Here is a 27221-nt window from a genome sequence, read left to right as displayed (position 1 = left end):
GAAAACACTGTGGTCATAACAAGGAAACATACCAAAATTACCCAAAGAAATTTAAATTTTATGTGTTAAGTGCAACTGCAAGAAAGGAAAGGTGAACAACATCTACCAGCAATGAGTACAGGACAAGAGCAAACTGGACTGGAAAGGACAGACCAGGAAGCTCTGCTCGCTGGAAGACATCTCCCCAACACCCCCAAACTAGCTCGTAAAAGGAAGCCAGTCTGTATTTTACATGAGAGAGAACAGAGCCTGAACTTTACAACAAAAACTAACTCATTAAGGCGATAGTTGTGTTCTTCACTCTCGGGGCGGGTCTTCCCCCGCAAGACCGGGGGGCACAGCACTTCCCACGCACCTCGCGGGCACACGGACAACCAGCCCGCTCCCTGCGCAGCCGGTTAACCGCCCCACCACCAGATAGAACCGGTTTGGCTGAAGGTTCGATACCGTGAGAGCACTGGCAGCAGCTGCCGGTGTCGGTGCCGCTTTCCCCAGCCCCGACAGCCACCACCTCCTCACAGCGATGGGGCGGGGCACCCGGCCATCCTCACCCACCTTCTGCCGCGCCGCTGCAGCCGCTTCCGCCTGCCCGAAAAGGCCGCGCTCCGCCGGCGGCACGGCAACCAACGAGAAGCCGAGCTCGCCCTTCCGCCTTGCCTCTCTTCAGCCGCATCTGCCAATCGTAGTCCTTCCACTTACCATCCGCCAATCCCGCTACTGGCCCACCCCCTAGCCCTGAAGGGGCACTTCCGCTTGGCTCAGCGCGGCCCGGCCTGGCTTGCCGGAAGTGTGATGTGGCCGAGAGTGGGTCGCCATGGTAAGTGCGGGGCGCGGGAGGGCTGGGGGTGGCTCCGCCGCTGTGGGGCCGCTGTGGGACCGGCCCGAGCCGCTTCTCTGCTCCTTCCCGACGGCCCTGCCAGCCGAGCGGCTCCCCCTGGGCCTCCTGGCGCCCCACAGGCTCCGCAAATCCTGTCTTGGCTGGGCCTGGCCTTTGAGCTTTCTCAAGGCCGAGGCCTCTCCCCACCCTGGGGCAGCGAGACGGTGGAATCGCAGCCGTCCCAGTTACACCGTAAAGCCTAGCTTAGCAGTTGGCCTAGAATTATGGCAGGCCTGGCGTATCTATGTGTTCCTCTGCCAACCTGCCTCGTCTGGGAGCTCGATGGCGCAGTAGTCCCTGGTCCGACCTGCAGTGCTTCTGCCAGGGTGGTGTTTTTGTTTGTTCTTACATTCCGATTTTATGCATATGCCCATGGCCGTCTCGTTTGCAGAGTCTTGGCACTGTCTGCTGTTCTCCTTTTACAGGAGTAGTGCCAGCGGCCTAGGTATGTTTTCTAATGGAAAGTGTTATGGTGTGCATAGAAATTATGTAGATGTTTACTAGCATTGCCATTTATGTTTTCTGTGGTTTCTACTTTTTGGGGGCTGGGGTTTGGGTTGTTTGTTTGTTTTGTTTTTTACATTCTGTGTATAAAGAGTATAAACGAGTTATCTATATTTTTTATATGACAGGAAAAGGGGGAACAGCTTTAATCTGACAGAAGGAAGATTAGTATGAGATTTCAGACTGAAGTTCTTTACCGTGAGGATGGTGAGGCCCTGGCACAGGTTGCCCAGAGAAGCTGTGGCTGCCCCATCCCTGGCAGTGTTCAAGGCCAGGTTGGACCCGGCTTGGAGCAACCTGATCTAGTGGAAGGAGTCCCTGCCTGCGGCAAGGGGTTGGAACTGGAAGAGCTTTAAGGTTCCTTCCCAAGCCAGGCTTGTGATTTGGTGATTCTGTTTGCATTTGGGTTACAGTTAAAGCTGTGCTGTGAAATAATCTTTGACAGCTGAGACAAAGATCTTTACATAAGCAGTGCAGATATGTGATTTTAAAATTAGAAGGAAAACCAAAGGAACAGGTAAAAGGAAGAAATGAAAACGACACCAGTTTCCTCTGTACAAGTAAAGGTACATAACTTTTACTTCAACACAGACTTGTTTTGAGTATTTTCATCATTTTTCTTAGAATCAAAGAATGGTGTGGATTGGAAGGGACCCTTCAATATCTCCTAGTCTGATACCCTCTGCTACAGGCAGGGACACCCTTCCAGTAGACAAGGTTCATCCATCCCCTGTCCAATCTGGCCTTGACAGGTTATCCATCACCAGTGATTTATACTTTGCAACTTCCACTGAATGTTTTTGTACTTCCCACGTATTTATTAAAAGATCAGTATCTCTTGGACTTTTTGATGGTTTAGTTCAAAAAAAGTTCTTAGGCTCCAGATCTTGTCACCAGCAGGAAATTGCTCACCTGACCATTCCTTGGCAGATCTTTTAGATGAACCTGTTCTAATCTGTGGCTTCAAGCAGTGAACAAAGGGGTTTTATGCTAAGAGGCATAAATTATCTCAGAAGATCTAAACATACAGAAAGCAAGTGAGATAGAAGGGAAGTGAATACCTCACCTCTAATCAGTGCCTTGAAAGGGCAGATACTGTAGAAGCAGAGCATTACCTTGCTCTTTTCCATAGTACTTAAAATGATTTGAGATTGTAGAAAAAAAGGCAAGATAACCTTGATGATCAGCAGGCGAGACAATTGCGTTGCTAGTTTAGAACTCAAATATAATATGTATACCTAACGAAAATATTATTGCAAGTGTACAAGATCTTGCAGGAATTTTTTTACTTGTCCATCTTGCTTGTTGGAGGTTGCTCAGTATGCTTAAAGGAACCAGAGATAAGATAGAATCTTTTAATGAGATTTTTCGTGTGATTTTATATCAGCATGGGTTGGAATAAGATTCTTCAGTCTTGTGTTGTTTGAATTTCCTCAGGGAAAACCGTAGCCACCACAGCATATTCAGGACTTTGGATTTTCCAGGAATCTACCTTGGTGCCATGGCTGTTTAAAAAACAAGTTGTTTTGTAAGATTATCAGTCATGAGCTGTAATTAATGACACTTTCTTTAGATCTCACACTTGGCTGTGAGATAGGAAGCAGCTGCTCTGTGTACCAGCATATGGGAGAGAGTAGAGATACAACTCCAGTTAATTCTCTTTCTCCAAAGAAAATGAGCTGCAACTATGGCCATTAGCACTGTGAACAGAGTAATTTTTGAACCATAATTTCCAAAGGACTTTATCCCTTGTAACTTTTTATCCCATTGTCTCCCAGGCTTCCTTATTACATTCTTACTAAGCAAGTCCTGACTTCTCCTGGGTGAACAGCCAGCTGCTGCTGAACAGCATATATAAAAGCTGCTTGTACTTTTCCTTTATGTGAAAGCACAACTTGTGTTTTTCTCCTGTTCGCTGCCAGCAAGTAGGAAAAAAAAATACTATTTTTACCTAAACCATCTTTGAAAGCACGTAGAAGCTGCTCAATGGATTTAAAAAGTTACTGGAAAAAGAAGGGATTCAGTATAATGACACAGCTGCTTAATTTATTTAGAAGTGTATGTACTGTTTGCTGACCTTCAGAAATCGTGTGTCAACTTCTGCAGTTTTGTATCTGAAAATGAAACTTCCTAGTGGGGTTGAGAAAATTGCCACATGCCTGTGGTGGGTGGGGAAAAAAGGGAGGAAGCCTAAAGTAACATTAAAATTGATAGTGAGCCTCTCACCTGCTGAAGGGTGGTGTTCACTTCCCTTTGTAGCAGAAAGGTACAATTGCAGCTAGACATGAGTACACATACAAAATGTGGCTTAGTGGATACATTTTGTGTCTGCAATTGCAATTTGGTGATGGAGAAAATCAAGAAATGCAGAGGACTTCACAAAGATGGCTGCTTTCCCTTCACCGTCTGGTTAGGTCTGACCTCAAGACCAACATTACTGCTGAAAAAATTAATTTGGGAACTTTCCATGAGGGCAAACATTTCTGCTACAATCTTTGTTGCTGTCTTAGAATGGTGTTTATAGAAGGAAGGGGAATTGTTCATATAACCAATTGTAAAAACACTCATTAGTAAATATTGATCCAAACTAAGCCCTTGGTTATAAACATACCAGAATTTGAGACACTGTTGTGCAAAAATGCTTTCAGGAATCGAGTACAAAGTTTTGCGTTTGGCTTATTCAGTTACAAAGAGGTTTCGATCCTGATTCAGATTTGCCAATATCTTTGTTTTTATCATGGTCTAAAGGTAGATAGGATTGAAAACATCTCCTAGTTCGTCTTACAGCCTTAAGGTATCTTGGTATTCTGAATTTATTTTGGAATAACAATGGACTTTTTACATGTCAGTGTTATAATGCCATGAGGCACTGTATTTTTTTAATAAGCAGTTAGAATTTCAGGGAGTTACAGCTGCAGTAGCACATTTTTCATCTGATAAATCCTTTTCTACCCAGCTAATCTGATTTTGCTGGAGATCTGAGGGTTTTACTCTTACACCAAAACTGTAATGTAAGAAGATGCTAGGACCTCTTTTGCTGCCAGTTGTGCAACAACTGACTCGTATCCCTGCAGTCAATACTTGCAGCTCCGGCATGCCCCTAGCAGTAGGAACAAACACTGCTGGTTGAGGAAGAAGCAGAATGACAAGTTTGTCAGAGAACTGAAAAGGAGAAATGCAAGATGCAGTGTGGCTGGGCAGGGACAGTGACACTAATAAAGTGCTTAGTAAATCTTACAAGATCTGTAACTACACCTGTAAATAATAACACTACTGTGGAGTGGGCATGTTGTGAGCTACTACTTGAAGTGTTCAGTATAGTTCTGTGTCAGTTTACAAGAAGATATGAGAATAAAGCATCAATATTTCGCTTCTGCGATTATAGAAAAAGAAACTATTTCTTCTGCTATTGTAAAATGCATCTCTTGATCTAATTTGGGAAGAGTAGGATGCAGTGAGTCTGCTTTTATAAATTTTACCACATACCTGAGTAGACCAGGAATGACACTGCTTGTGAGACACCATTTCTTTGCTGAGTGCTGAACAGTTCTTACTAAACTTCTTTGACATTCTGTCTACTATTAAACATCTTCATTTTATTCAGTAATAACATGAGAAGTGTGGATCATTTTTTTCTGTAAGCCATTTAAACTTAAGATTATACATCGTAGATTTTCCACTCATGAACCAAACGCTTAAGTTGAACAAAAAAAGGAAGTTACCATAAAATCATCAATGTCGCAATATAATTTGTTGGTTAGCTGCAGCATTAGACACCATGCACATCAATGGTAATAAAAGAATCACAGCCTGCTTTGAGTTGGAAGGGACCTTAAAGTTCATCCAATTACAACCCCCTGCCACAAGCTAACAGTAGTAGTGTTGAAATGTTTTTCTGCTGATGCACAGAGCTTGGTGTTTAGACTCACCAAAAGTTTTCATTTTCAACTTAATGACCACAGAAAGAACGTGGAAACAGCTGGCATCTAAAAATGTTACCTGTTCTAGAGGTGCTAAGAATCTAAATGATGCACCTGAAATCCGCCAAACAAGGGACCTACAGCGTGCCTGCCCACTGCCATGGGACATCAGAGACTTAGCAGGGATTTTCAGTGTTTCTTGGCTAACAAAATATGTTTCTTCCTTACAAAGAAGTATTTATTTTTCACGTTTTAAAGATGTGGTTTTACTATTAGTGAACAAGAACAAAAAAAAAAAGTATAGAAATGGAATACAGAAGTTTTTTGTTTTGTTTTTCTTTAAAGTCTTAAATATTAGCTTTTTGTGCAGCCTTTAGAACAGAAAGATCATACTATCCCTCTACTGCATGCAGCAACTTCTTGGGCATTCTGTAAAGATGTTCAGGAATGCAGTGCAGCTTTGAATTGCACAGGCTTTCTGTAGAAGTAAGAGATTCAGTATTTTTTTCTTATGCTACGGAGCCAGTCTCTGGCTAGTTTTTGAGTTTTTCCTATGACTTTGGGATGACAGTAGAACTTTCACCATAACATTGTTTTCCTAAATTCTTCTAGCACTGGCAGATAAAATGTTAGCTAAATTGCAGGTGTCAAAAGTATGCAACACAACAAAGCAGAAATATTAGTGTCTTAATTTTTGAGATCCTTCTTTCTCCGAAGTCTGTTTTACAAACATAAGCTTTTTGCAAGCTGCTTTTATTCTCTAAGGATGTTGTGTGGTTCAGAATGTGCTGGAGTGTTAGAATGGTTCTTACTTCTCCCATTCACCCAGGCGTTTGACTCTTTATTGAGGTTTTTTTTTTTTTGTAAATTCAAGGTAAACAAACTGGGCAGCATGGTGTGCAACTGCAGAAGGGAGAGTTAGCTGATACAACAGAAATAATACTGCTCAGTTACCAAAAACACAGGAATTGTAAGAGTTCATAATTAGGCTTATTTTGGTGAACAGAAGGAGAAGCCAGAACTTGCTTACTTGTGGGAGAGAATGTCTTTTTCTTTACATGGATATTTTTTATAATTCTGTTTGACTACACTCTAGAAATCTCTAGTGTTAAGATTTTTAGGGCAGGAGAGGCAAAAGAGCTACAAATCAAGATCTAAGTAATTTTAGAGAATTCTGTAACAATGGCTGAGTATCACCTCCAATTACAGCTGCAGAAACTTGTTAGGTTCCCTGTTACTCTGGAGAATACACTTAGCTTCAGCATCTTAAAAAGAGGATTATAGAGTTTATTCCTATTATCTAATGGTGGAAGGGAGCAGAGAAAAAAAAATCTCAGTAAAACTGTAAACTATAGAATCTACAGAGAACACATGGAGCAAACAATATATTAAGCTTTTATTGCCATAAATCTATGTTGAGTAATTATATGGACATACACCTCTGTATACATAACCCTGTTAAAAAAGCTTAATATTATAACTTTCACTGTTTTTTCATATAAGATTTTTTGATGAAATACTGCATCTGCCAGCTGCTTACACCAAAAGTTCCATTTTGTATCTGTTGTCTAGCTATTGGTGGGGGGCAAAGAAAAAGGAACTCAAGTAAGCAGGGAATTTCAACATCATCACTTGAGGTGTCATTTCACTGTTGGTCTGTGTACTTGAATTGCAGTGAAAAATCGAAGCTTTTGCAGGAGGAGACAACTGTTTCCATCTGTTAATTCATTTTCTAGTTGTTTAAATAGATTTGTTCTGTTTTCAACAGATGTATTAGACTTCAGTTGACTGAAAAGCATATGTGTTAGTTCCTGTGTGCTGTGCTTGCTATTTAAATTAAACAACATACTTCTTCAATAAATGTCTAGGGAAAGATTCCCTATTACTCTAATAAAGCCTTAGCCTATATTTTATGAATGCAAAAAATACATATTTAATCAGAACTTTGAATATTTTAGGCAGAAGTGTGAATTAGTGTTAATTGCACTTAAATACTTTAGAAACTAAATGCTAGGGTAAGTGTTCAGCAAATGTAAAGTGAAAAACTCTATTACTGTTGGAGCAATCAGTAACTGCCAACTCATATTTGGATACTTACTAAGAACAAACAGTTTTTTCTGAAGACCTCTTGCTTAGTTCTTCAGTATAGTTTTGCGAGTAATCTCTTTAAACTTAACTGATTTTTAAGTTTTGTATTTTTCTCACAGTTCTAATTAGTATCGCTCTTTTACAAATGCTTATTTTCCATTCATTTTTATCAGATTACAATTGGCAGCAGTGGGAAAACAAATTATTTCAGAATAGGTTGGAACATAATATGGTTATATGCATGTTTTAATTACGTTTTAGCAGTTGCTTTGACCTGCATGTTGGGAATAGTCCTACGTGGTTTATTTCCTGTTACTGTTTTCAATATTCTACTAAAAATTAGTTTTAGACTGGAGAAATATGAATTGCAGTACCAAATAGAAACTTTAGATAATGACCTTGGGGCTTTTTCCACATTTGTAAGGATTTTGTTAAAATGTCACAGATTGGTTTTATTTCTCTATGATAGGGTTTGAAGCTGACATTACTGTTTTAATGTAGGCTTCTGCATTTTTATCAGCACTTGTGTAACCACAGTGTAAGCTCTTGGTCACGATTTAATGTTAGAAAGGCAGCTAAGTGATTGAGTATTAGCGTTTGTTTCACTGGTTCCAGAGAGCGCTATCATCAATTTTATAACATTGAAAAAAAAACAACAACAAAAACCTGTTCTAGAAATACTATATATTCTTACAGCATGTTACACAAATGAGGTTATTTCTTTAGAATATCCCAATAGTTTAACTGTGTTTGCCCACATCAATTGATTATTTTAATGGTAACCCAGAGCAAAGTTTAACAACTTGCTGGCACTGCAATAGCCTCTTTTCATAGCACACACAGATGAAATCATGGTCACACTGCAATTAGATAGAATAATCATTTTGTAAATACTGAAAGTCTAGAGAAGATTAAGCTTTGGCTTCAGTGTTAGGCTTGTTGAGATAAATTCAGGGAGCTTTTGTTTTAGACTTTCTACCAACCCAGAGAGACAACAGCACGGGGTTTATGTTCTCCTGCATGGGGTGGTTAGGTTGTTTTTTTTTTTCCTTTAGAACTGTGGTATCATGTGGCTTATTTTAAAGGAACAGGTGTGAGGCAAGGGGATATTCAGCATTACTTTCCATGACACATAGTGTTGCATCAAAAGTTATGATGTAACTTATTACAGTGCTATCCAATGGTTGCATCATCAAGTAGTTCAGAATTCTATGGTGCTGTCTGCAGAAACATGGAAAAAAAACATATCTGAATCTGAGAATGTAAGAGTGATGAAATGGAGTACAGAGTTGCTATGCATGATATTTTCACTGTAGAAAAAAGTTTAGGATTATTTTATCTATTATGGCTATGTCTGCTGAGGCTTGTGATCTACCAGTGATCACTGAAAATTTAGGTGATCTTATGAGCATGACTTTTCTTTCAGCACACTGAATTCTATACTCTTTATAAAGTGCAAGAGTTGTGGATAACCAGAACTCTGAGCAGTGTCTTTTGTTTTTTTAATTCTCCCCAAATGTGGTAAATTTAATCCAAACTAAATTGCAGAAGTGACAACACTGTATATAATCAGGGTGACAGCACTCTGCAAATGTTATGGCTCATCAGGATTTCCTTTCTAAGCCACACAGGAAATTTTTTGCTCAAAATCGACACTTTATTGAAGTGTACTGAACTTTAATTTATGCTTTTGTATATTAAACTTTTGTTACTATGTGCTATTCCATAGATTTATTGTTACTCCATCCACAAGCTCCTTCTTCCCTCTCTCCTCACTCCAGAAAAAGGAGCTGATTGTATCTTCCAGAGGCAACCTAAGACTGTTTCTTCTAATTCCCTGGTTTGCCCCAGCATCCTCTGTGCTGTCAGCTACACTGTCCAGATGTGGGCTCAGATGGAAATACATTCAAATGTCTCTAGTTATGACATTTTGTCGTCTACCTGCCATATATTCACGAGTATTTCTAATGCATGCCACCACTGCTAATCTGAACACAAGAAAACTTTCAGGAGTATTCATCCTTTATTTCTGCAGTGTATTACATGGAATTATTAAGATACAGTATGATCAGGGAAATATTGAGGTGGTTTTTTAACATTAATTTGTGAAATTATTTTAAAGAACCTTTGGGCATGTAGGTCTGAAAGCTAAAATCTGTGGTTTTAAATTTCTAAAGACTTATGAAAAAACTTGCTCTTGCAAGTTCTGCTGAATACAATATGTCATTAGTGCTGCAGGTGGTGTATAGCACTCAAAAAGTACCTGGAGACAGCACACAGGAGATGGGGGGATGACAATAGTGTAATTACTTAAGTAACACAGAGTGTAACTACTGCCATGTTTCCACCATGTCAGAAATGTGCCAAATGCAGATGCAGAAAATGTCAGTGTACATAATTAAAGCCACAGCTTGCACTGTAAAACAAGATTAAAATACCAGCACTGATTCTTTTCTGGATTTGCAGTCTGAGCCTTAGGAAGTTGCTTGGCTTTTCACCAGCCTTTGGATGCAGTCTAAAAGATAGCATCGGTTGCTCCATGTGCAGAAGGGGTTCACAAGACCTACATTTAGAGTCAAAATGTTTGAAAAATTACAGTTAATTACTTTTGGGTAAGAGGAATCCGTTTTAAACAAATGAAGTGCAACCCACCTATATTATATTTTCCAGATAGCTTGGTATGTGAATGCAGTAGTTTTTTAAAGGGTTCTGAGTCATGTATGACTTACGGCAGCTCTTAATTGCATCAGTTAAAGCAGCTGGATATAAATCGCCCTTTTGTGTAAATTCAGCTGGGCTGTAAGAGTTACTTCAGATGCGAAATGTGAAGCCATTTTCTTCAGAAATAAATTTTCCTTTCAGTTTAAAATTGTAATGAAATTTTACAATATGCATGTCTGTCCTTTTAAAATGGCTAAGTTGGTAAATGTGTAATTCGCAGCATGTTTCAGTGGAATGGCTTTTGTAATTACAGAGATGCCTATGCTGCATATCTGGTGAAACACAGGAAGAGCACAACAAAGAACAATTATATACTGCCCTTATTGATTGACTGATAGCACATTTCATGAGTATACACTTACAGTCCCTGCTTAAGAGGAAGCAAGTGTGTCCTTCTGCCATTTTCGTGTGTTGGAGTACCCGATACCAGCAGCCTTCTTGGGAAGCAGCTGTGGGAGAAAGCTTGCAGGAATTCATGGGAACCACGCTCTGGCAGGCACTGCACTGTGAGATGTTGAGAGCAGCTGTCTCTCCCAGAGGACTGATCAAATTAATCAGTTGATAGCGAGTATCTGGCTTTGCTGAGAGGCAGCCACTCCTGGATCCAGCCCCATTGAGTTCCTAGACCCACAGGAGCCAGGACATGCAGCCTCTTGTAGGTTGTAAGGGATGTCTCTGTCCAGGAATTGAGAGTTCCCTAGTTTCTAAAATTGGCAAAAGTTTGTGCCTAGTACAAAGGCAAGATTATACTGATAATGTTGAGCAGTCTGTTGTCCTTTAGGTATGATATGCCCACTATTTACAACATGGTAGAACATAAATAATGACATTGCTATATAAGCTAAAATACAAAAGCTAAAATACTAAGCTAAATTAAACATGGTTTAGCAGATGCTGTGGCTTGGGAGGAAAGCAGGTAGCCTTCCCTTGAGGACGTGAGGGCTGGCTTTGGGTGTTGGATCACCACCCCACTTTTGCAATGCCCTCTCTCCATGTTCTCACTCATCACAGGCACCTTCCTAGATGTCAGCTGCATGTAGTTCCCATTTACTCTTTAACTTTGCCCACTGCCTACCTTCTCACTGCATCCTTATAATCACATTTTCATTCTGTGCCTTTGTCTCTCAGGCTATGATTATACAAAGGGCATGAGAAATGAGGGGATGGGCTTGGGAATTTTGCCTGTTAACCTAGACATTTAAATTAGTTTGTGTATCTAGGCCTGCCTAACACGTGTTCACATTGGCAGTTATATGTATGTACTGGTATTGCTTCATATGATTCATTGGGCTTGTTTATTTTTTTGTTAGAAGGCTTTATATCATATTCAGAAGGCTCATGGATGTTTCAATAGCTTTGCTTCTGCTAGAGCTAGGTTTTATCTTTTAATTTCCTGTTAATGCAGTAGTGAACTGAAATATGGTGATTTTCTTTTATAATTCTCCTTAACTATTTAGAAAAATTTGTGTATCAAAACATTAGCCTTTAGTGATACAGGAAGAAAGCCCACATAGATCATCAGAGATGTGCCTTTGGCTATGGGAATGGGAGTATGCTCTTAAATCCCACTGAGATCTCTTGAAGAAGGAAACTGCAATGTAATGTCGCTTCATAAGTGCTAAATATTTACACTTAAATACTACTATTTGGCCTTCTGGATTTAGCAGTACAAAAAATTGAGACATTTAGATGCATCATCAGAACTCCAGAATAAAGAGTGAATTTATGGTATTTGCTTTGCCATTTCTTTTGGAGTTTAGACTAAATATGATTTGCATATCAGGGTAGCTGAGCAAAGAGAAAATAAGGCTCTTTGAAGTAAGGAATTGCCTCATATACTACCTGGTAGCAGTTAAGTTGACCAAAATGTCATTTGAGACATGCTAAGTTTAAAAAAAAAACAAAACCCAACAGTAAAACTGCAGCTTCGTGCAGCTGGATTATTTTCACATTGTAAGAAGAATCTAAGTCTCAGATTTGGGACTAATTAGTAGAATCACATGGTCTAGTAGGTAAATATTTTTACTAAAAGTTTTAGTTAACCTTACGGAAGAAAAAACTATTGCTAGTGCATATTTTATTGGAATGGCGATGTGGCAATCACATTGCTGGAAATCAGCATCGGTCATCTTTCTTCCAGATTTTGTGAAGTTACACCAGTCCTTATATGAGTATCTTCTTTTCCCCCCCATAATGTTTATACTTCTGGAAAAGATTGCTTCACATCAGCAATGATAGTTGCTTATAAGTTAATATTAAATAATGGGTTGGCCACGGAAGACTTAGACTTCAGTTAAAAAAAAAAGAAAAACAAATAAATGTTTGTAGGATGTACTTACAGCAGATTACTGATACTTTAAATTTTACCAAATAGCCAGATATAGTAACAGTTCTTTCTAAAGAATTGTTTCTTTTTACTGGCAGATTAGTTTTACTATCAGACAACAGAACTTCTCCTAAGGCAATTCCTCCATTTGTCCATCAGTTTCCATATAATTAGCACTTCTAAAAATGTATTTACAGTAAAAATGTTAAAAGATGATTTAAAAATAAAATTTATGTTATCTTTTTGTAGTTCAGGTGGGCTTAATGGTACATATTTCTACAAATCTGTTGAATTTTTGGTGGAGTTTTCATAAAGCAGTTTATTAACAATCCTTTTATGTATTTCTTGTTACTTTCTGTCTGGGCTGTCACTGGTTTACCTGCCAGTTACTTTTCACCTCCACTTTCACCATCACCACCACCACATTATATTGATGCAAAGTGCAGTTACTTGTGTTCTTGGCCAAGTGCGAACATATGTTTTCTGTTACTCTTAGCCTGCTGCTAATGGGTTTCCACAAACTGGCTTTGTAACAGGTGCCTGGGAGCAAAACTGTAAGGTTTTTTTACCTTTACATTTGCCTGATGTTTCTTTACCCTTCTTGGGATGGATTGAGAAGAAAAACTACCATTTGTGGAAAGGAAACTCTGACATTGTGTGCAGCTTGTTGCTAATGGAATTTCTGGCTCACTGGCACTGTAGGTTTCATTTTTGATTTTGATGAGCATTGCCTAAGGGATCACCTATTTTCTCCGTCTTATGCAGCAACAGAAGTTTTGTACTGCAAGGATGTAATTTTTCGTTTTCTAATTTTCTTCTGTAGTCTGCCATCTTCAACTTTCAGAGTCTACTGACAGTCATCTTGCTGCTTATATGCACATGTGCCTATATCAGATCCTTGGCTCCCAGCGTACTGGACAAAAATAAAACCGGGTATGTAGTCTCTTCATTTTACAAATAGACAAGCTGGTTTTAACTGCAATGTTTTAGTAGCCTCTGATTGTGTGTGATAATGCAAATCTTATTTTGAAAAATGTCTCATTTTTCAAAATAAGAATCTTTATTTTGTACCTTACAATAGAATGCAACAAAGTGTTTGCAAGCACTTAGTTGCAATTTTATGGCAAGAATTTATTAACTTCATTTAAAAAGCCAGCTAATACTGCTTTATTAATTATCTTCTGTATTTCCAGCTTTCTCATTAGATGCCTGTTAAAAATACAGAAATTAGTGACATAAAGGAAACATTTTCCTGCATGTCGCTATTGTTATAATGATCTATTTTTTATTCTTAGGGTGGGTAAGAAGATATTAAAAGCAGAAGCTGTGTTTTTGTTTGCTTTCAAGATAGTTATTTTGGAGGTGCAAGTTTGAAACACATCTTTAGCAATAATCTGTAACTAAAAAATTAAGTATTTTTTAAAGGAAGCAGCACTATGCTTGTATTGTCTTTTTAAGTCATTAGTTTGTATTCACCACGATGAAGGAATTTGAGAAGAGTTTTTGCAATGCAAGCTAACTTTTTTTTTCTTTTTGTTCTTTGGTCACACTAACTTCAGGTCTCACTTTACTCCTAAACACATGTTCCTAAGTAACCAGTGTTTTTCTTATTTGTGTTCCCATTCTCCCAGAATATGCATCTTGTTGCGGAGCCATTACTGCTGCAAAACAGTTCTCTACCCTGCTCCACAGCATATTTTTTGGGGTGGCAGGAAACAGGGACAGCCACAGAGCCAGATCTGTGCCTCACTTAGTGCTGTTAATACCCTTAATTCACATTTTGGTTTACCAATTTTCTTTGTGCTAAAAATGAATATGGCTGTATGTTGGGTGCAATGAGCAGTATGCAGAGCTGTGATATAAATGCTGTGAGTTGAAAGTAACAATTGGGCAATTTGACCTCGAAATCACTATGGCCATGCTTAGCATTTCAGTAATACTGTCACCCAAGGATAACACAAAGGAGATAGTATTTACAGAAGTAGGAATAATTTTAGCTGGTGATGTTCTAGGTGAAAAAAATCAGGCAGGCTTTTGGGCACTGGGTGTTTGGCTTGTCTACTTTTTCCATTAGATAATTTGCTGTAAGAGAAAATGTGTTGGGTTTTTTGGTTGTTTTTTTTCCTTCCTTTTTCTGCCTCTTTTGCATTTAATTTTCAGAAAAAGTGTCAAGTCTTAAGTAGACTCTTCTCACCAAAAAACCTTCACTGTTTGTCTCCTGAAAACCTTTGTTGTAATTAGCCTCTGGAGTTGCTGTTTTACCGTATGGGTTTTCTTTCAGCAGTGTAAGATACCCAAAGTATGCTAAGGTTTTTTTTCAGTTTTGAGTTCTAATGTGAAAATGCTTGTGTACTTTCATATGAGGCTGTGACATCACTGACATGAGAGATTTCTTTTGATAAAAGATGGAAAGGAAGGATGACTTCATGAAGGACTGTGCAGGGGGGAGGGAGACAAGGGGAATTTGAGTGTCTGCTAGTGGAAGATAACACAATAGTCAATGAGGTGTACACACTAAAGAAGTAAGAATATTTATTTTGCTGATTAAAATTTTAGTGCTGTTCTTGGCAAGGAGTGTTTCCTTTAATCTGGAACTACTCTGTTTATTCTCAAGGCAAATCTGTCTGGAATACAATGGAACTCTCTTTATAATATGTTTTCAAAGGGTGCTGACACAGTGGAGGAGTTGGGCATTTGATCTGTAGGTTTATATTTGTAGAAATGTTGGACATACTATTTTGGTTTTTATATACAGCTTGTAGAGTACTTTGTACTGGAGAATAGAACATTGGCCTGGAAGCAATAAAATTCGTTTTGTGGATGGTAAGATGTTTGCATGGAGCTCATAAGTTGTTAAAACCTGTCTCTCTTCACTGACATATTCCATGCTCAAATTGAAATGTCTAGACATACCGAATAAAACATTCTAGTGATATTTCATTTTACCACAGAGATGATCTTACCTCATTATTCCTACTCCAAATTAATGGCATAAAAAAGTAGTGATAAAATACTCAAGTGACAAGAGAGATGTTGATTTCTGACTAAGAGAGTGGTAACTTTGGTGAAGATTTAAATCCGTTGATAGTAAGTAAAGAAACATGTTTCTGTTGGCTGGGAAGACTGTGTTACAAAATGATGTCACCCATCCTCATAATGCAGTATTTCATCCTGTTGACTTCTACCAAAACGTGTCTTTCTCTACAAAGCCAACAAAACTTTAGACTTTCATTTCCCCTGACACATCTGAGTGTTTCTGTATGCTTTGTCCTGAGCAATATTGTTTAAGGTTGGGAAAACAAGTTGAGATTGACTGTTTCATGCTAACTAGAGGAAAATGTATACCACAACATAATTTCTTGCCTCCATGCTAAGCAGAAAGATGTGTTAGCTTAAATGCAGCAAATACTTCCTTTGACTTGCCATAAGCATTGCAGTGGGGTGCCTCTCACATTCCCTACTGTAGTGGCAATGGGGTTGTCCTGGGGAACACATGGCAGCTGCATTTTTCAGCATTCCCAGTCTAACAGCTAAAATCTAAAGCCCCACCAAAACTTTCTCATCTTACTGGGTTTCATTCCTTTGTAATTTTTTGTTGTCCAAAACCCAACACCACTCTCACCAGCATTACTTTTAACATTGACACTGAAAGCCAGGAATATGCAACAGCTCATACACATTTGACTTATGGCTCCCAGAAAAAAGCAGGTATGCAAGCCAGCTTGACATATTTAACCTGCATAATACCGAGGATGAAGATGAACTTGATAAGGAGAATACAGAACAGTGCAATTACTTTGAGTAGTTGCTTCGAGAGAAATTGTTTTGGAGCAGATTCATTCAAGGCAGCATCATTTCTGTAATAAATGATTAAACAAAACAGGTTTTGACTTGAAAGATGCATGTGTTGGACCTGAGATTAGCAGTAATAGAAAAATCCGGGGAGCAGAAGGCCTGTACAGGCTCTTCCTCCAATGCAAGTTCCCCAGATCATCCAGAGGCTATGATCATAGCTGTTTAGGAGGCCCAGACTTCAGTTTGCTTTTGCTCAGCAGCAAACTATGTAGATAAACATATGTAGTGAGCTGTTCCAATAGCAGCACAAGCCTCTTAAAAAGATACTGTTGTCATCTGTTGGAAGGCTTGTCAGTCTTCAAATCAGTAATGACTTTAAGATCGTAAATTGTTAACTGCAATGAGGATAGATGATGAAAGCCATATTCTAACTCTTTTGCACATCAGAAAGGAAAATTCATATTTTTGCCAAGAAACACTTTTTCCAGGCCTAGGAACAATATGTATGTTACTTCAGTTATAACCTCGCATCATTACACACAATCAAGGAAACCTTGAGAGGGCAAAAAATACCCTTGCTGAGATTGTGAGGCAAAATCAGCAGGTAATCTGAAAATGTTAATTTTACAGAGAGTAACAACAGTTTCAGGAGCCTTATGTGCAGTCCATACAGTACTAATGGGGCTGTGTGTTTTGCTCTGTAAGATTTACACATTTACAGATGAATGCCTTTTTACCTGCATGCATCTTTAAAAGGTGCATATATATCTTCAGGTTACTTTACTGTATGACCTCTTAGACAGGAACAGTGTGATGGTCTACATGCAGGAATTATTACTTCTGCTTGTGGAGCTATATAAAAGCAGAAAAAAAAATGAGCTTTGACTATACAGAAATACTTCTGGCTTGAAGTAAAACAATCTAAAGCACAAATGATAGGGCCTGCTTTCTAAAGCAATGCAAATGCTGGAATGTTGTTCACAATGCATTTCACTTGGACTTCGAAAACCTGAATCAGTTCGTGTCTCTTGGAACACTTGATTCTCACCTGCCAACGCCAGACTTCTGTTTCAGAAATAAAGGAGAGGCTGTTAAATGGAAAGACAAAGGGATGCTGAAGTAAGCAAAGACCATAAAAGAGGCCCTAAAATATGAAGTAGTACAGAAATTATTAAAAAAAAAACTCAACAAAGCAACACAGGATACATTGACTGCTGAAGTAGCATGAGCAAGTGGCCCAAAATTACCTGTCTGCATTTATGCAGATAAAAAAACAGGCAATTTTCAGAGGCCAAGAAGTGGAGAAGACAGAGAATGATACCATTGTGGGGATAGGTTCAGAGCACTGTGGGAAGGCACTTGGAGTACTGCCACCACAGCAGGTAGTAGATAGAAGCCCACAAATAACGTAGACTGACGTTACTGCTGATAAACGCGTCAGGAAAAGGAGGAAAAATAAATAGTTGTGTTTTTTTTTATTCCATAAATCTACAAATAGACAATATAGTTGAATCCAGATGTTTTTACTACATTTCATACTATGCAGTCATACTATGAAGGAAACCTTCCTGTAGACAAGCATTTGTAAGGATGAAAGCTGGCTTCTAGTTGAGGATGCTTCAATATTCTTCCCCTTCTCCTCATATCATAAAACAGTCTTCAGTTGTGTTCCTCTTGAACTGTCCATATGAAATTATTTTTGTTCACAGAGAAATTATAAATTTGGGACATATGTGCGCCTCAGCAAGTCTGCTGATGACACCAAGCTGTGTGGTTTGGTTGATAAGCTGGAGGGAAGGAATGCCATCCAGAGGGATCTTGACACGCTTATGAGATGGGCTGATGCCAACCTTATGAATTTTAACCATGCCAAGTGCAAGGTCCTACACCTGGGTTGGAGCAATCCCAGGCACAGCTATAGGATGGGCAGAGAAGAGATTCAGAGCAGCCCTGCAGAGAAGGACTTGGGGGTGTTGGTCAGTGAGAAAATGAACATGAGCCAGCAGTGTGCACTCACAGCCCAGAAAGTCAACCGTATCCTGGGCTGCATCAAAAGGAGTGTGACCAGCAGGTCAAAGGAGGTGATCCTGCCCCTCTACTCTGCTCTTGTGAGACCTCACTTGGAGTATTGTGTGCAGTTCTGCTGTCCTCAACATAAAAGGACATGGAACTGTTGGAACTCCAAGTGCAGAGGAGGGCCACGAGGATGATCAGGGGTTTGGAGCACCTCCTGTATGAAGATAGGCTGAGAAAGTTGGGGCTGTTCAGCCTGAAGAAGAGAAGGCTGTGTGGAGACCTCCTAGCAGCCTTCCAGTATCTGAAGGGGGCCTATAGGAATGCTGTGGATGGACTCTTCATTAGGGACTGTTGTGATAACTTAAACAGGGGAAGTTTGGATTAGATATAAGGAAGAAATTCTTTCCTGTGAGAGTAGTGAGGCACTGGAATGGGTTGCCCAGGGAAGTTGTGAATACTCCATCCCTGTCGGTGTTCAAGGACAGGCTGGACAGAGCCTTGGATGACATGGTTTAGTGTGAGGTGTCCCTGCCCACTGCAGAGGGGTTGGAATGAGTTGGGAATCTTAAGGTCCTTTTCAACCCTAACTCTTCTATGATTCTACGCTTATACATCCCTTTGGATGTGTTCTGAATAGTTGAATCCTGTTTTTCTCGTGTGTTATTTCACTTGTGGGAATTAATGTTCTGTGCAGTCAACCTCAGAGATGAGACAAGATAAATCTTCATAGGAGAATAAAACAAATCTGAATAAATGTTTTGCTATTTATTTCAACACAAGTGTTTTACATCAGATTACACCTATGAGTATACTCTTCCATAAAAGGCATTTTTATCTACTATTGCTGAGGAAAACATAAAAGAGGGACTACAAAACATTAAATGTAAAGTACTCAGGTTTATAATCTCTTACACCTGCAGGAAAACTTGCTTCAAAAAGTTTCCTATCTGCAATATTTCCTACTGATTTTTTTTTTTATTCTCTTTTTTTTTCTTCTCAAATTTCTGTCTGGGTTACTTTAATGTAGAATGTAAAATTCTACATTAAATCTTGTAGACTTTAAAGCTTGTAGATTTGGAGCACACACTGACCAGGAGCATCTTAGTTTTCTTGCATGCAAGAAGCCTTGCTAGGCTTAGCAAGAACTTTGTCACTTGTTTAGTTCCTACCCTGTACCCCTCTGTGCAGGTGTCTGGTGTTTTCTGATGTCAAGAAGAGTGTCAAGTTGATAAACTATTGTTAATTTGGATTGGTTTAGCATAGAAGAATTAAAACCAGTTGACTTAAGTTATTTTATTAAACCAGGAGACTAATTAATTTATTTTATCTTCACAGACTATTGGGAATATTCTGGAAATGCGCCAGGATTGGTAATTCTTTTCCTTTGAAATCTTTAATTCTTTTTTCTAGAGTATGTGTTATTAGGGCAGTGTTTCCTTGGAGCAAGGAAAGCTGTATCATACATCATTTTAAAAAATGCAGGTTTTTCCTTCATGAAATATGGTGAAGGTGGGGGGAGGCAGGGTATGACTGTCTTCTGTAGCATCATGGAAGCCCACATTTTCAAATATCAATTCATATATGTGGTGTTATTGCAAAAATCTTTTGTATGTTTTACTACGCAAAATAACCATGGGCATACTTCTTATTAACTCACAAAGAAATCAGTGATTTCTTATAAACTGTTGTCTGAAATTCTAAAGTATTGCTGACAAAAGCCAGTTACTTACCTTGTAGTAATAAACAAACACGAAATCCGTAATGCAGTAAGGTTCTGTTTAATCACAAATAAATTTTTTTTTTCTCTCTTTAGTTTCCTTCTGTGCACTTTTGAATTACACAAAGCTGTTGGTGTCAGGTGGCATCTATGGGCAGGCTGATCAGCTCTGATTTTAGACACTTTCCCATAATACTTGTTTGTATTTAATCCTTATTCTGACTTTATTTTGAAAAGGAAATGGAAATATGCAACAGAAGTTCTTTCTTAGCATTCAGGTAGACCCAAGATTTTTTAAATTGACATATCCATCATCAAAACGATATTATTTAAATAGTATTGTTAGTGCAGAGCAGGAACATGGAACTTGTAATTGTAGATCTTCCTGCTTGTCACTGAACCTAAAGAAAAAATGTATGGGTCCCTCTTGTGCATTCTCAGGCTTTGAAGGGGACATGACATACACTTTTCAGTATGTCAGAAAGCATTGACACAAAAACCAGGCTTTTGTGAAGGCCTGTTGTTAAAATGATTGCAGATATTGTGCTATTTAGATAATAGACATAGCAGAACCAATTTTGGTATTATAATTGAAATATACTGTCAAGGTGGCAGCTGTCAGAAATTAATTTTGAGCTATAGCAGGAAAAATAAAAAGGTAAAAATTCAGCTGCATTCAGGTTTGTCTGAGATTAAACATCTTAGTTTACCTTATCTTTTTAGTTAGTTAATATAGAAGCATTTTTTTCCCATTAGCTATGCACAGCAAACTGTTTTAAAAACTATTTAAAGGAGTGCAAAAGAAGCTTAATGAGGCCATTGTCAACTTGATAAAGTTAAGAACTGCTGTTCATCTGGAGCAGTCTTGTTTTCCCATCATGTAGGAACATTAACAAGTTTACATTTGCTGCACCCAAGGTAATGCATGCATTCTTGTTCCACATACTGAACTGCATCCTTTTTTTTTCATGTAAAACACTAATTTCTTTTCAACTTGCATCAGAGTGGTCCAATTTAACTGACAGAGGAGAATGTCGTATCTTAATGTTTGTTCTGCATATTTCCATTCTTAGCAATACCATATTCTCAGCATGGGAAATGGGCTTTGAAAGGGATTCCCATCATTTTATTTGTGTTAATCACAAATGCATGTAGAAAGTGCATGCTTTAAGAAATAAAAATGCTTACTGACTTTCTTTACATTTAATTTGCCCAGTATGTTTAAACAGCCTTTTCACATGTGCGTAAAATTTGAATAACCGACAAGTGGTTACATATTTACAAAGTTGTGCAAAATGATGTTTAATCCTGCCACATGGTGGTTTCACTTTAAAGAAAATTAAGAGCAGAAAAGTATAAACAGTATGAAAATTGTAATACTCTATACTATAGAGAGTGGACTTCCTCAGAAATTTATTTTAAACAGATGTGAAACTATAGACATTAATTCATTCAGTTATTTGAAATTTAATTAAATATATGCTAGATCATGACAGCATCTTGTAGTGTAGATGCAGCAGGCACTTCTTTGTATGGGAGGTATCTCTACAAGTATTTTCTTTTGCTGTGGAAAGTTAGTTCCTCCTGTATTTGAAAGTCCTGCTGGTAATCCTTGGCAGGCTTTTTTCCCTCAGTTTTTCTCTGAAAACTGTATCTCAGAAAAACTGGTTTGTAGTAGGACAGAAGACCTTGCACAGAAAAAGGAAATGGAAGTTTGGGTTTTTTTAAATAAATAGATCCAGCTGTCCTAATGCTTCTGAACACACAAACCCAGGAATCTTCTTAGTTTAAAGAGTCATTGCTGTGTTGACACCTCCTGACAGTGTTCACAGAATCATAAGACAGTTTGGGTTGGAAAGGACCTTAAAATCAACTAGTTCAAGCCCCTTGCCGCACGCAGGGGCATCTCACAATAGACCATGTCACCCAGGGGCCCATCCAACCTGGCCTTGAACACTGCCAGGTGTGATACATTTACCACTTCCTTGGGTAACCTGTGCCAGTGCCTCACCACCCTCACAGGAAGAAATTTCCTTATCTAACCTGAACTTCCATAGTTTGAACCCATTACCCCTTCTCCTGTCACTGCTGTCCCTGATGAAGAGTCTCTCTCCAGCATCCTTGTAGGTCCCCTTCAGATACTGGAAGGCTGCTATGAGGTCTCCACGCAGCCTTCTCTTCTCCAGGCTGAACAGACCCAACTTTCTCAGCCTGTCTTCATATGGGAGGTGCTCCAGCTCCCTGATCATCCTCATGGCCTCCTATAGACTTGTTCCAATAACTCCATGTCCTTCTTATGTTGAGGACATTCTTGTTTTGTAGACTGGAAGTACCATCCAGTGCAGGGGATTCTGCTCTCCAGAGAGAAGTCAGTGGATTAAAGAAGAGTAATGCTTAAGTATCACCAAATCCCAGCCTGGTTTGGGTGGAAGGGGCCTTAAAGCTCATCCAGTTCCAACCCTGTGCCATGGGCAGGGACACCTTCCACTAGACACTAGATCAGAGTGCTTCAAGCTCTGCCCAGCCTGGCCTTGAACATTTCTAGGGATACGTAAAAGCATAAAGTAGGAGGGTAAAAACACCTGGATAATTAAATAGAGGAACTGCTGATGTAAATAGACAGCACTCTGATTAACAATACTCATATTCCCCTGATTGTGTTAGAGTGGCCTACCTAAGATTTTTTTTATTTTTCAGTTTATTTGTCGAACACGAGAACTTTGTAGCATTTTTGTTCTGGACCAAATGGGTGTGAATATACATTTCATGAGTGCCTTTGCCACCAAATACAACAAGTCTATTAATGGAGTAAATTTAACTTTCATCCGCAGTCTGCCCCCGGAAACTGTGACACCCATTTGAAAGAGTCAGAAATAGAGCTGTCTGTGCAACTTCTGTGATCTGTTGACCGTTTTTACCAGTAACCTGAAAATCTCTGCACTATACCCTCTCCACATGCTAGCAATGTTTTGTCTCTAGCAGAGAAATAAGACAGGCATCTGGCCATGTCTGGGCAGCTGTGAGCTCCCCAGACAGTTAGTTGGCTCCTATATGATACCATGCATTGGGGATGCACACTTCATATAGCAGCTGTCGTGGCCAGAGGGCATTGAGGTACACCTCAGCTGACACAGAACAGCTTTTGAGCAGCAACAGACTTTAGTCAAAATTGAGAAGAGAGCCATTGAAAGGTTTGGTGTCTTGATCAGCTTTCCAGTGTCTGCCTTCTGACTCTCTTTACTAAGAAAGAGCAGCAATATATTGTTTTTTTCTTTTTAATATTTTCTGGAAACTGTATCTCAGAAAAGATGGTTTGTAGTAAGATGGAAGTCCTTGTGTCAACCTTTCCTTAAAGCAAACACCTCCCAGCCTGTCTTTAAACTGGAATATATCCTGTCCTACATCTTAGTTTTTCCACCCCGACTCATGTTCTTCATCAGTTACACATTTGTAGTTGTAATAGCATTTCTTCCAGCTAGAAATGTTGAATATTAGTTTGCAGTTGCAATGGGATTAATTAGCATGTTAGGCTAGGAGCTGCCTAGATATGCTTAGTCATACCCGAGTTTTGTTTGGTTTGGCATTTTTTCTTTCCTCTCCTTTCAGGTGAACGGAAGAGCCCATACGTGGCTGTCAGCTGTGTCGTGATGGCCTTCACCATTCTGTTTGTGCAGTAGCAACAAGACTGGCGAGTGTACAAACATGAGAGCATGGAAGAAGTTCTGATAGGGAAAGATGGGAAAGCATCATCAAGTCTCCTCTCACACTGGATAGCACATTGAATAGGCTGCCTCATAATGGATGCTCCCCTGCCTGCTAACACACTGTCATCTACAGTAGTAATGATCATAATGCAACTAGCTCCAGATGACACATGCTCATTAATGTCAAGACAGTACTGGCACTCCTGATGTAATTCTTGAAAGGGTGTCTGATGTATATTTGAGTTCTATTGAAATTTATAATTTTTTTTTGGTTGTTGGTTTGGTTTGTTTTTTTTTAAATAGACCTATTTAATGAAACTTCAAACTGATAATGTAGCAAAGCAATAAGACCACTCATGCAAGAATAAGGATCATTGTGACTTTAGGGTATGTTTCATGACTGTATTTTAGTTTTTACTGTCTGAATAGTTCCTGACATTTTGTGGTAACTGTAGTCACATATTAAGAATGGGATCTGTGGCCTAAGCTTTCATTTCAGCTTTCATTTTTTAAACTTGTAATTCCTCAAATTATCTATCAATATTTTTATTTTAAGACAAGATATGAATAAAGGTAGGGACCAGGATTGTAGTGATACCTGACTAGCTGCTGAGAAGGCACAGACATGGGTTTTGACAGCTTGGACTGCTCTGTATAAAATATCATTTGTATTCAATTTTGGAGATCTAGGTCTCTGGCAAATCTTGGGTAGATTGGTTTGAGTTGGAAGGGACCTTAAAGCTCATCCAGTTCCACCCCAGGAGGCAGGGACACCTTCCACTGGACTATACTGGTCAAAGCCAGGCCTTGAAGATTCCCCAGCTTTCTTCAGTATTATGAGAAGAGATTTCTAAACACTCTGTTACATGTTATGTAGGGTTGCTAAATCAGCTAAGTGAACAGGTAGCTTCTTAGAGCGTCTATGGATAAGGAAGTCATGTGTCCCAGTATTGGAAAGGTGAGAGAAAACAACTAAATGAGATTACATTCATTGTTAATTAAGATTAAATTAACTTTAGTAATACTTTCCATTACCATTCACTCTATAATTTGGCAAACTTTTAATAGTCTGGCAACTTATTTTAATAATGCTTGACAGTGTGTTTACTCCAGGCAAAAATATGTCTTCTTACTGACTGTGTTTGAGGGAGTTGTTTGTCAACAGTAGCTTTTTGTTGCTCAAAAAACTTGTATGATCAGAATGAACTAAGCTGACAATAAAACACACTGACAGGCATGTAACTCTTGTCATTCTTATTTGAAAAAAAATTGTTTCATGGACCCAGATTAACCTGCATTTAGAAAAAAAGTGATTATTAGTTATTAACTTTGTATGTTCTCACATACACCTTCGTATCTAAATCACCACTAGAAGTAATCATCCAAAACTGTTCTCTAATTTGGAGCCAGGAAAAAATTAGATCTCTGCAATTTAGGCCAAATAAATACTCCTGGCTGTAAACCAGGCAGCTTAAAGGCTGTAGAGCTGTATGATGATGACCATACTGCACACACAAAGAAGGCTTAAACTGCAACAGACCTGGGGAGAGATGAAATCTTTTTCTGTGACTCTGAATATGGATACTGCTCCAAACACAGCATCAAAGCGACTCCTTTCTGGATTTCAAAGGTGCCATTCCGAGACGAGGGAAGTTTCTAAGGGGTCTTGGGTTTTGACTCTTGGGTGTATACATGTTCAAAATATGCAAAGAATCATCTGTTAACTGCCTATATTAAGCGATTATATTCTAGTTGTTAATATTTATGGGGCTTTGTTATAAAAGTGTTTGGATGGTATTTCACACATTTCTAATTCATCCAAAGCTGTTCTAGTTACCAGATTAATTCTTAATTAGCTGATATGTTTAGCTGTAACTAAGAACACAGGTGAAACAATCCAAGGAAATTTTTAGTTCTGAGAATTATGAAAACCATTGACATTGTATTGCAAAAGCCTTTCCTGTGCAGAGCATTTTATCACTGAAGTTTGTGCAAACAAGCCTCTTCCTATTTGTTGCTTCCTGTTCACACTTGAAAGTTATTTCTTACACAGTTCTTCATTTTGTCCTAGATGCAGGTTATTGATGGATACTTTCTAGTTTGGGATGTTTTTTGTTCTCCTCGTTACATGACATTTATGGGATGTACATGGTCTGCTAGCTGCATGGTTGCTCAACAGTGCTACTTTAGCAGCAAAGTAAATAACACATTTCTCAGTAGCAGCTGGCAATACAAGTTCAGCAACACTAAATTGTACCTAAGAGTTAGGAGTGAGTGTAGGCAGATGGGTTATCTATGATGGAGCTGCTCAACACTTGCCTTTAGTCAAAGTACCTGCAAACAGGATCTTTAAACTGTGACAAACTTCTGTTGTTTCAGAATGACTGCTTTAGGCAGGTGTTTGCCTCAGGATGAGTTCTTTATTTTTCAAAATATTGTGTTTGAGGAGATTGATACCTCAGCTTTTACTAAGAGATGATGAAAACACTGTTTTCCCATGTTAGAAGCCATTTTGCTTTCTTTCCTTTTCTCAGGCAAAGGAGACATACAAACCAAGAAAACCTTGACATTTGACCATGGTATAAATGATGTGAGAAAGAAGGGTAAAGTATAGCTTCAGGCACACATACTTAGTAAAGCTTCCTCAAGCAAATCATCCTGCTTAAACTCAGCCTGAACTGTGTCATTTTCAAAGAGTAATGAATAAGTTCAGATATGGCTCTGTCAGAAGAGGTGTGTCCTGGGTTTAGCAGTAGCAGTCATTTTTCATCTTAGTAGCTGGTGCAGTGCTGCTGTTTAAAATCCACGACAAGGTGCTAGGGAAAATAACCTTTTCTTGCACTCTGTCTTTGCTCAGAGACTGAGAAGTTAAATGTTTACTACCAGATGATTTAGGTGCTAAAGTACCCTGAAATACCAGATGCACAGTTGCAGGATTTGACATAAGTTGACAGAGTAGATTGCAGCTATCAAAGGTGGCTGAGGAGACAGCATCAGGAATTTCTAGCTGAAGTACAGGAGCATACAAGTCTGTACACTTCATCCTGTGTAGAGGATAGAAGTTGCATGGGGAGTGAATGGAATAGTGATTAAATATAACATCTACTGTAGTTGTGTCTACTACCATAGAAAAGTACTTCCATGTTGGCACTTCATCCTTTTATCTAAACATCATGAATGGTGGCTCTAGCATTTGACAGGCTGCCGGTCTGCAGATATTGCACACCTTGCATGAAAGGTGAGTGTGGTACAGGCTGTAGCTTTAAAGTGTAGATAAGAGGAGGCGTCTTGTTTTTCTTTGCTAATAAGAGAACAGTGATAATACAGATGAGCATTTTTCTGTAGGACAATGTACCCTGGATCAAGATTATGCAACTTGAAAAATGTCAGGCGTTCTCCTTTCTAAGTTACACATGCAGAAGGAAGAGGTACAGGCTTGTCTTTGGCACATGATGGGTGCAGTCTGCAGAATTCTGTGTTTGTGATTGCAACTCATAGAGACCTGAACCATCTTGTGAATTGACAGAATGGCTGGCAAAGAGTTCAACTGCAA

General features: G+C 38.9%; 2 protein-coding genes across 3 annotated transcripts in view; one reads left to right on the top strand and one right to left on the bottom strand.

Annotated features, from left to right (window-relative positions):
* Positions 1-713, bottom strand: part of XRCC4 (X-ray repair cross complementing 4) — a 177594-nt gene extending 176881 nt beyond the window's left edge. Inside the window, exon 1 of one of the 2 annotated variants that reach the window (XM_031044366.2) lies at positions 556-713. In XM_031044366.2, coding sequence (XP_030900226.2) covers positions 556-673 — 118 coding nt within the window. In that variant the 5' untranslated portion in view covers positions 674-713. The remainder of the gene's footprint in view (positions 1-555) is intronic. The other variant, XM_031044367.2, reaches the window with a different exon arrangement.
* Positions 705-24910, top strand: TMEM167A (transmembrane protein 167A). Its single transcript, XM_031044368.2, has 4 exons — positions 705-817; positions 13260-13369; positions 19583-19617; positions 23571-24910. The coding sequence occupies exons 1-4, from the start codon at positions 815-817 to the stop codon at positions 23639-23641; spliced, it is 219 nt and encodes a 72-aa protein (XP_030900228.1). The 5' UTR covers positions 705-814; the 3' UTR covers positions 23642-24910.
* The last annotated feature ends 2311 nt before the right edge of the window (positions 24911-27221 follow it).

Source organism: Melopsittacus undulatus, chromosome Z (assembly GCF_012275295.1).
Source record: "Melopsittacus undulatus isolate bMelUnd1 chromosome Z, bMelUnd1.mat.Z, whole genome shotgun sequence".
NCBI lineage: Eukaryota > Metazoa > Chordata > Aves > Psittaciformes > Psittaculidae > Melopsittacus > Melopsittacus undulatus.
Note: the sequence above shows the minus strand (reverse complement) of the source record. Positions and strands in the feature narration are given on the sequence as shown.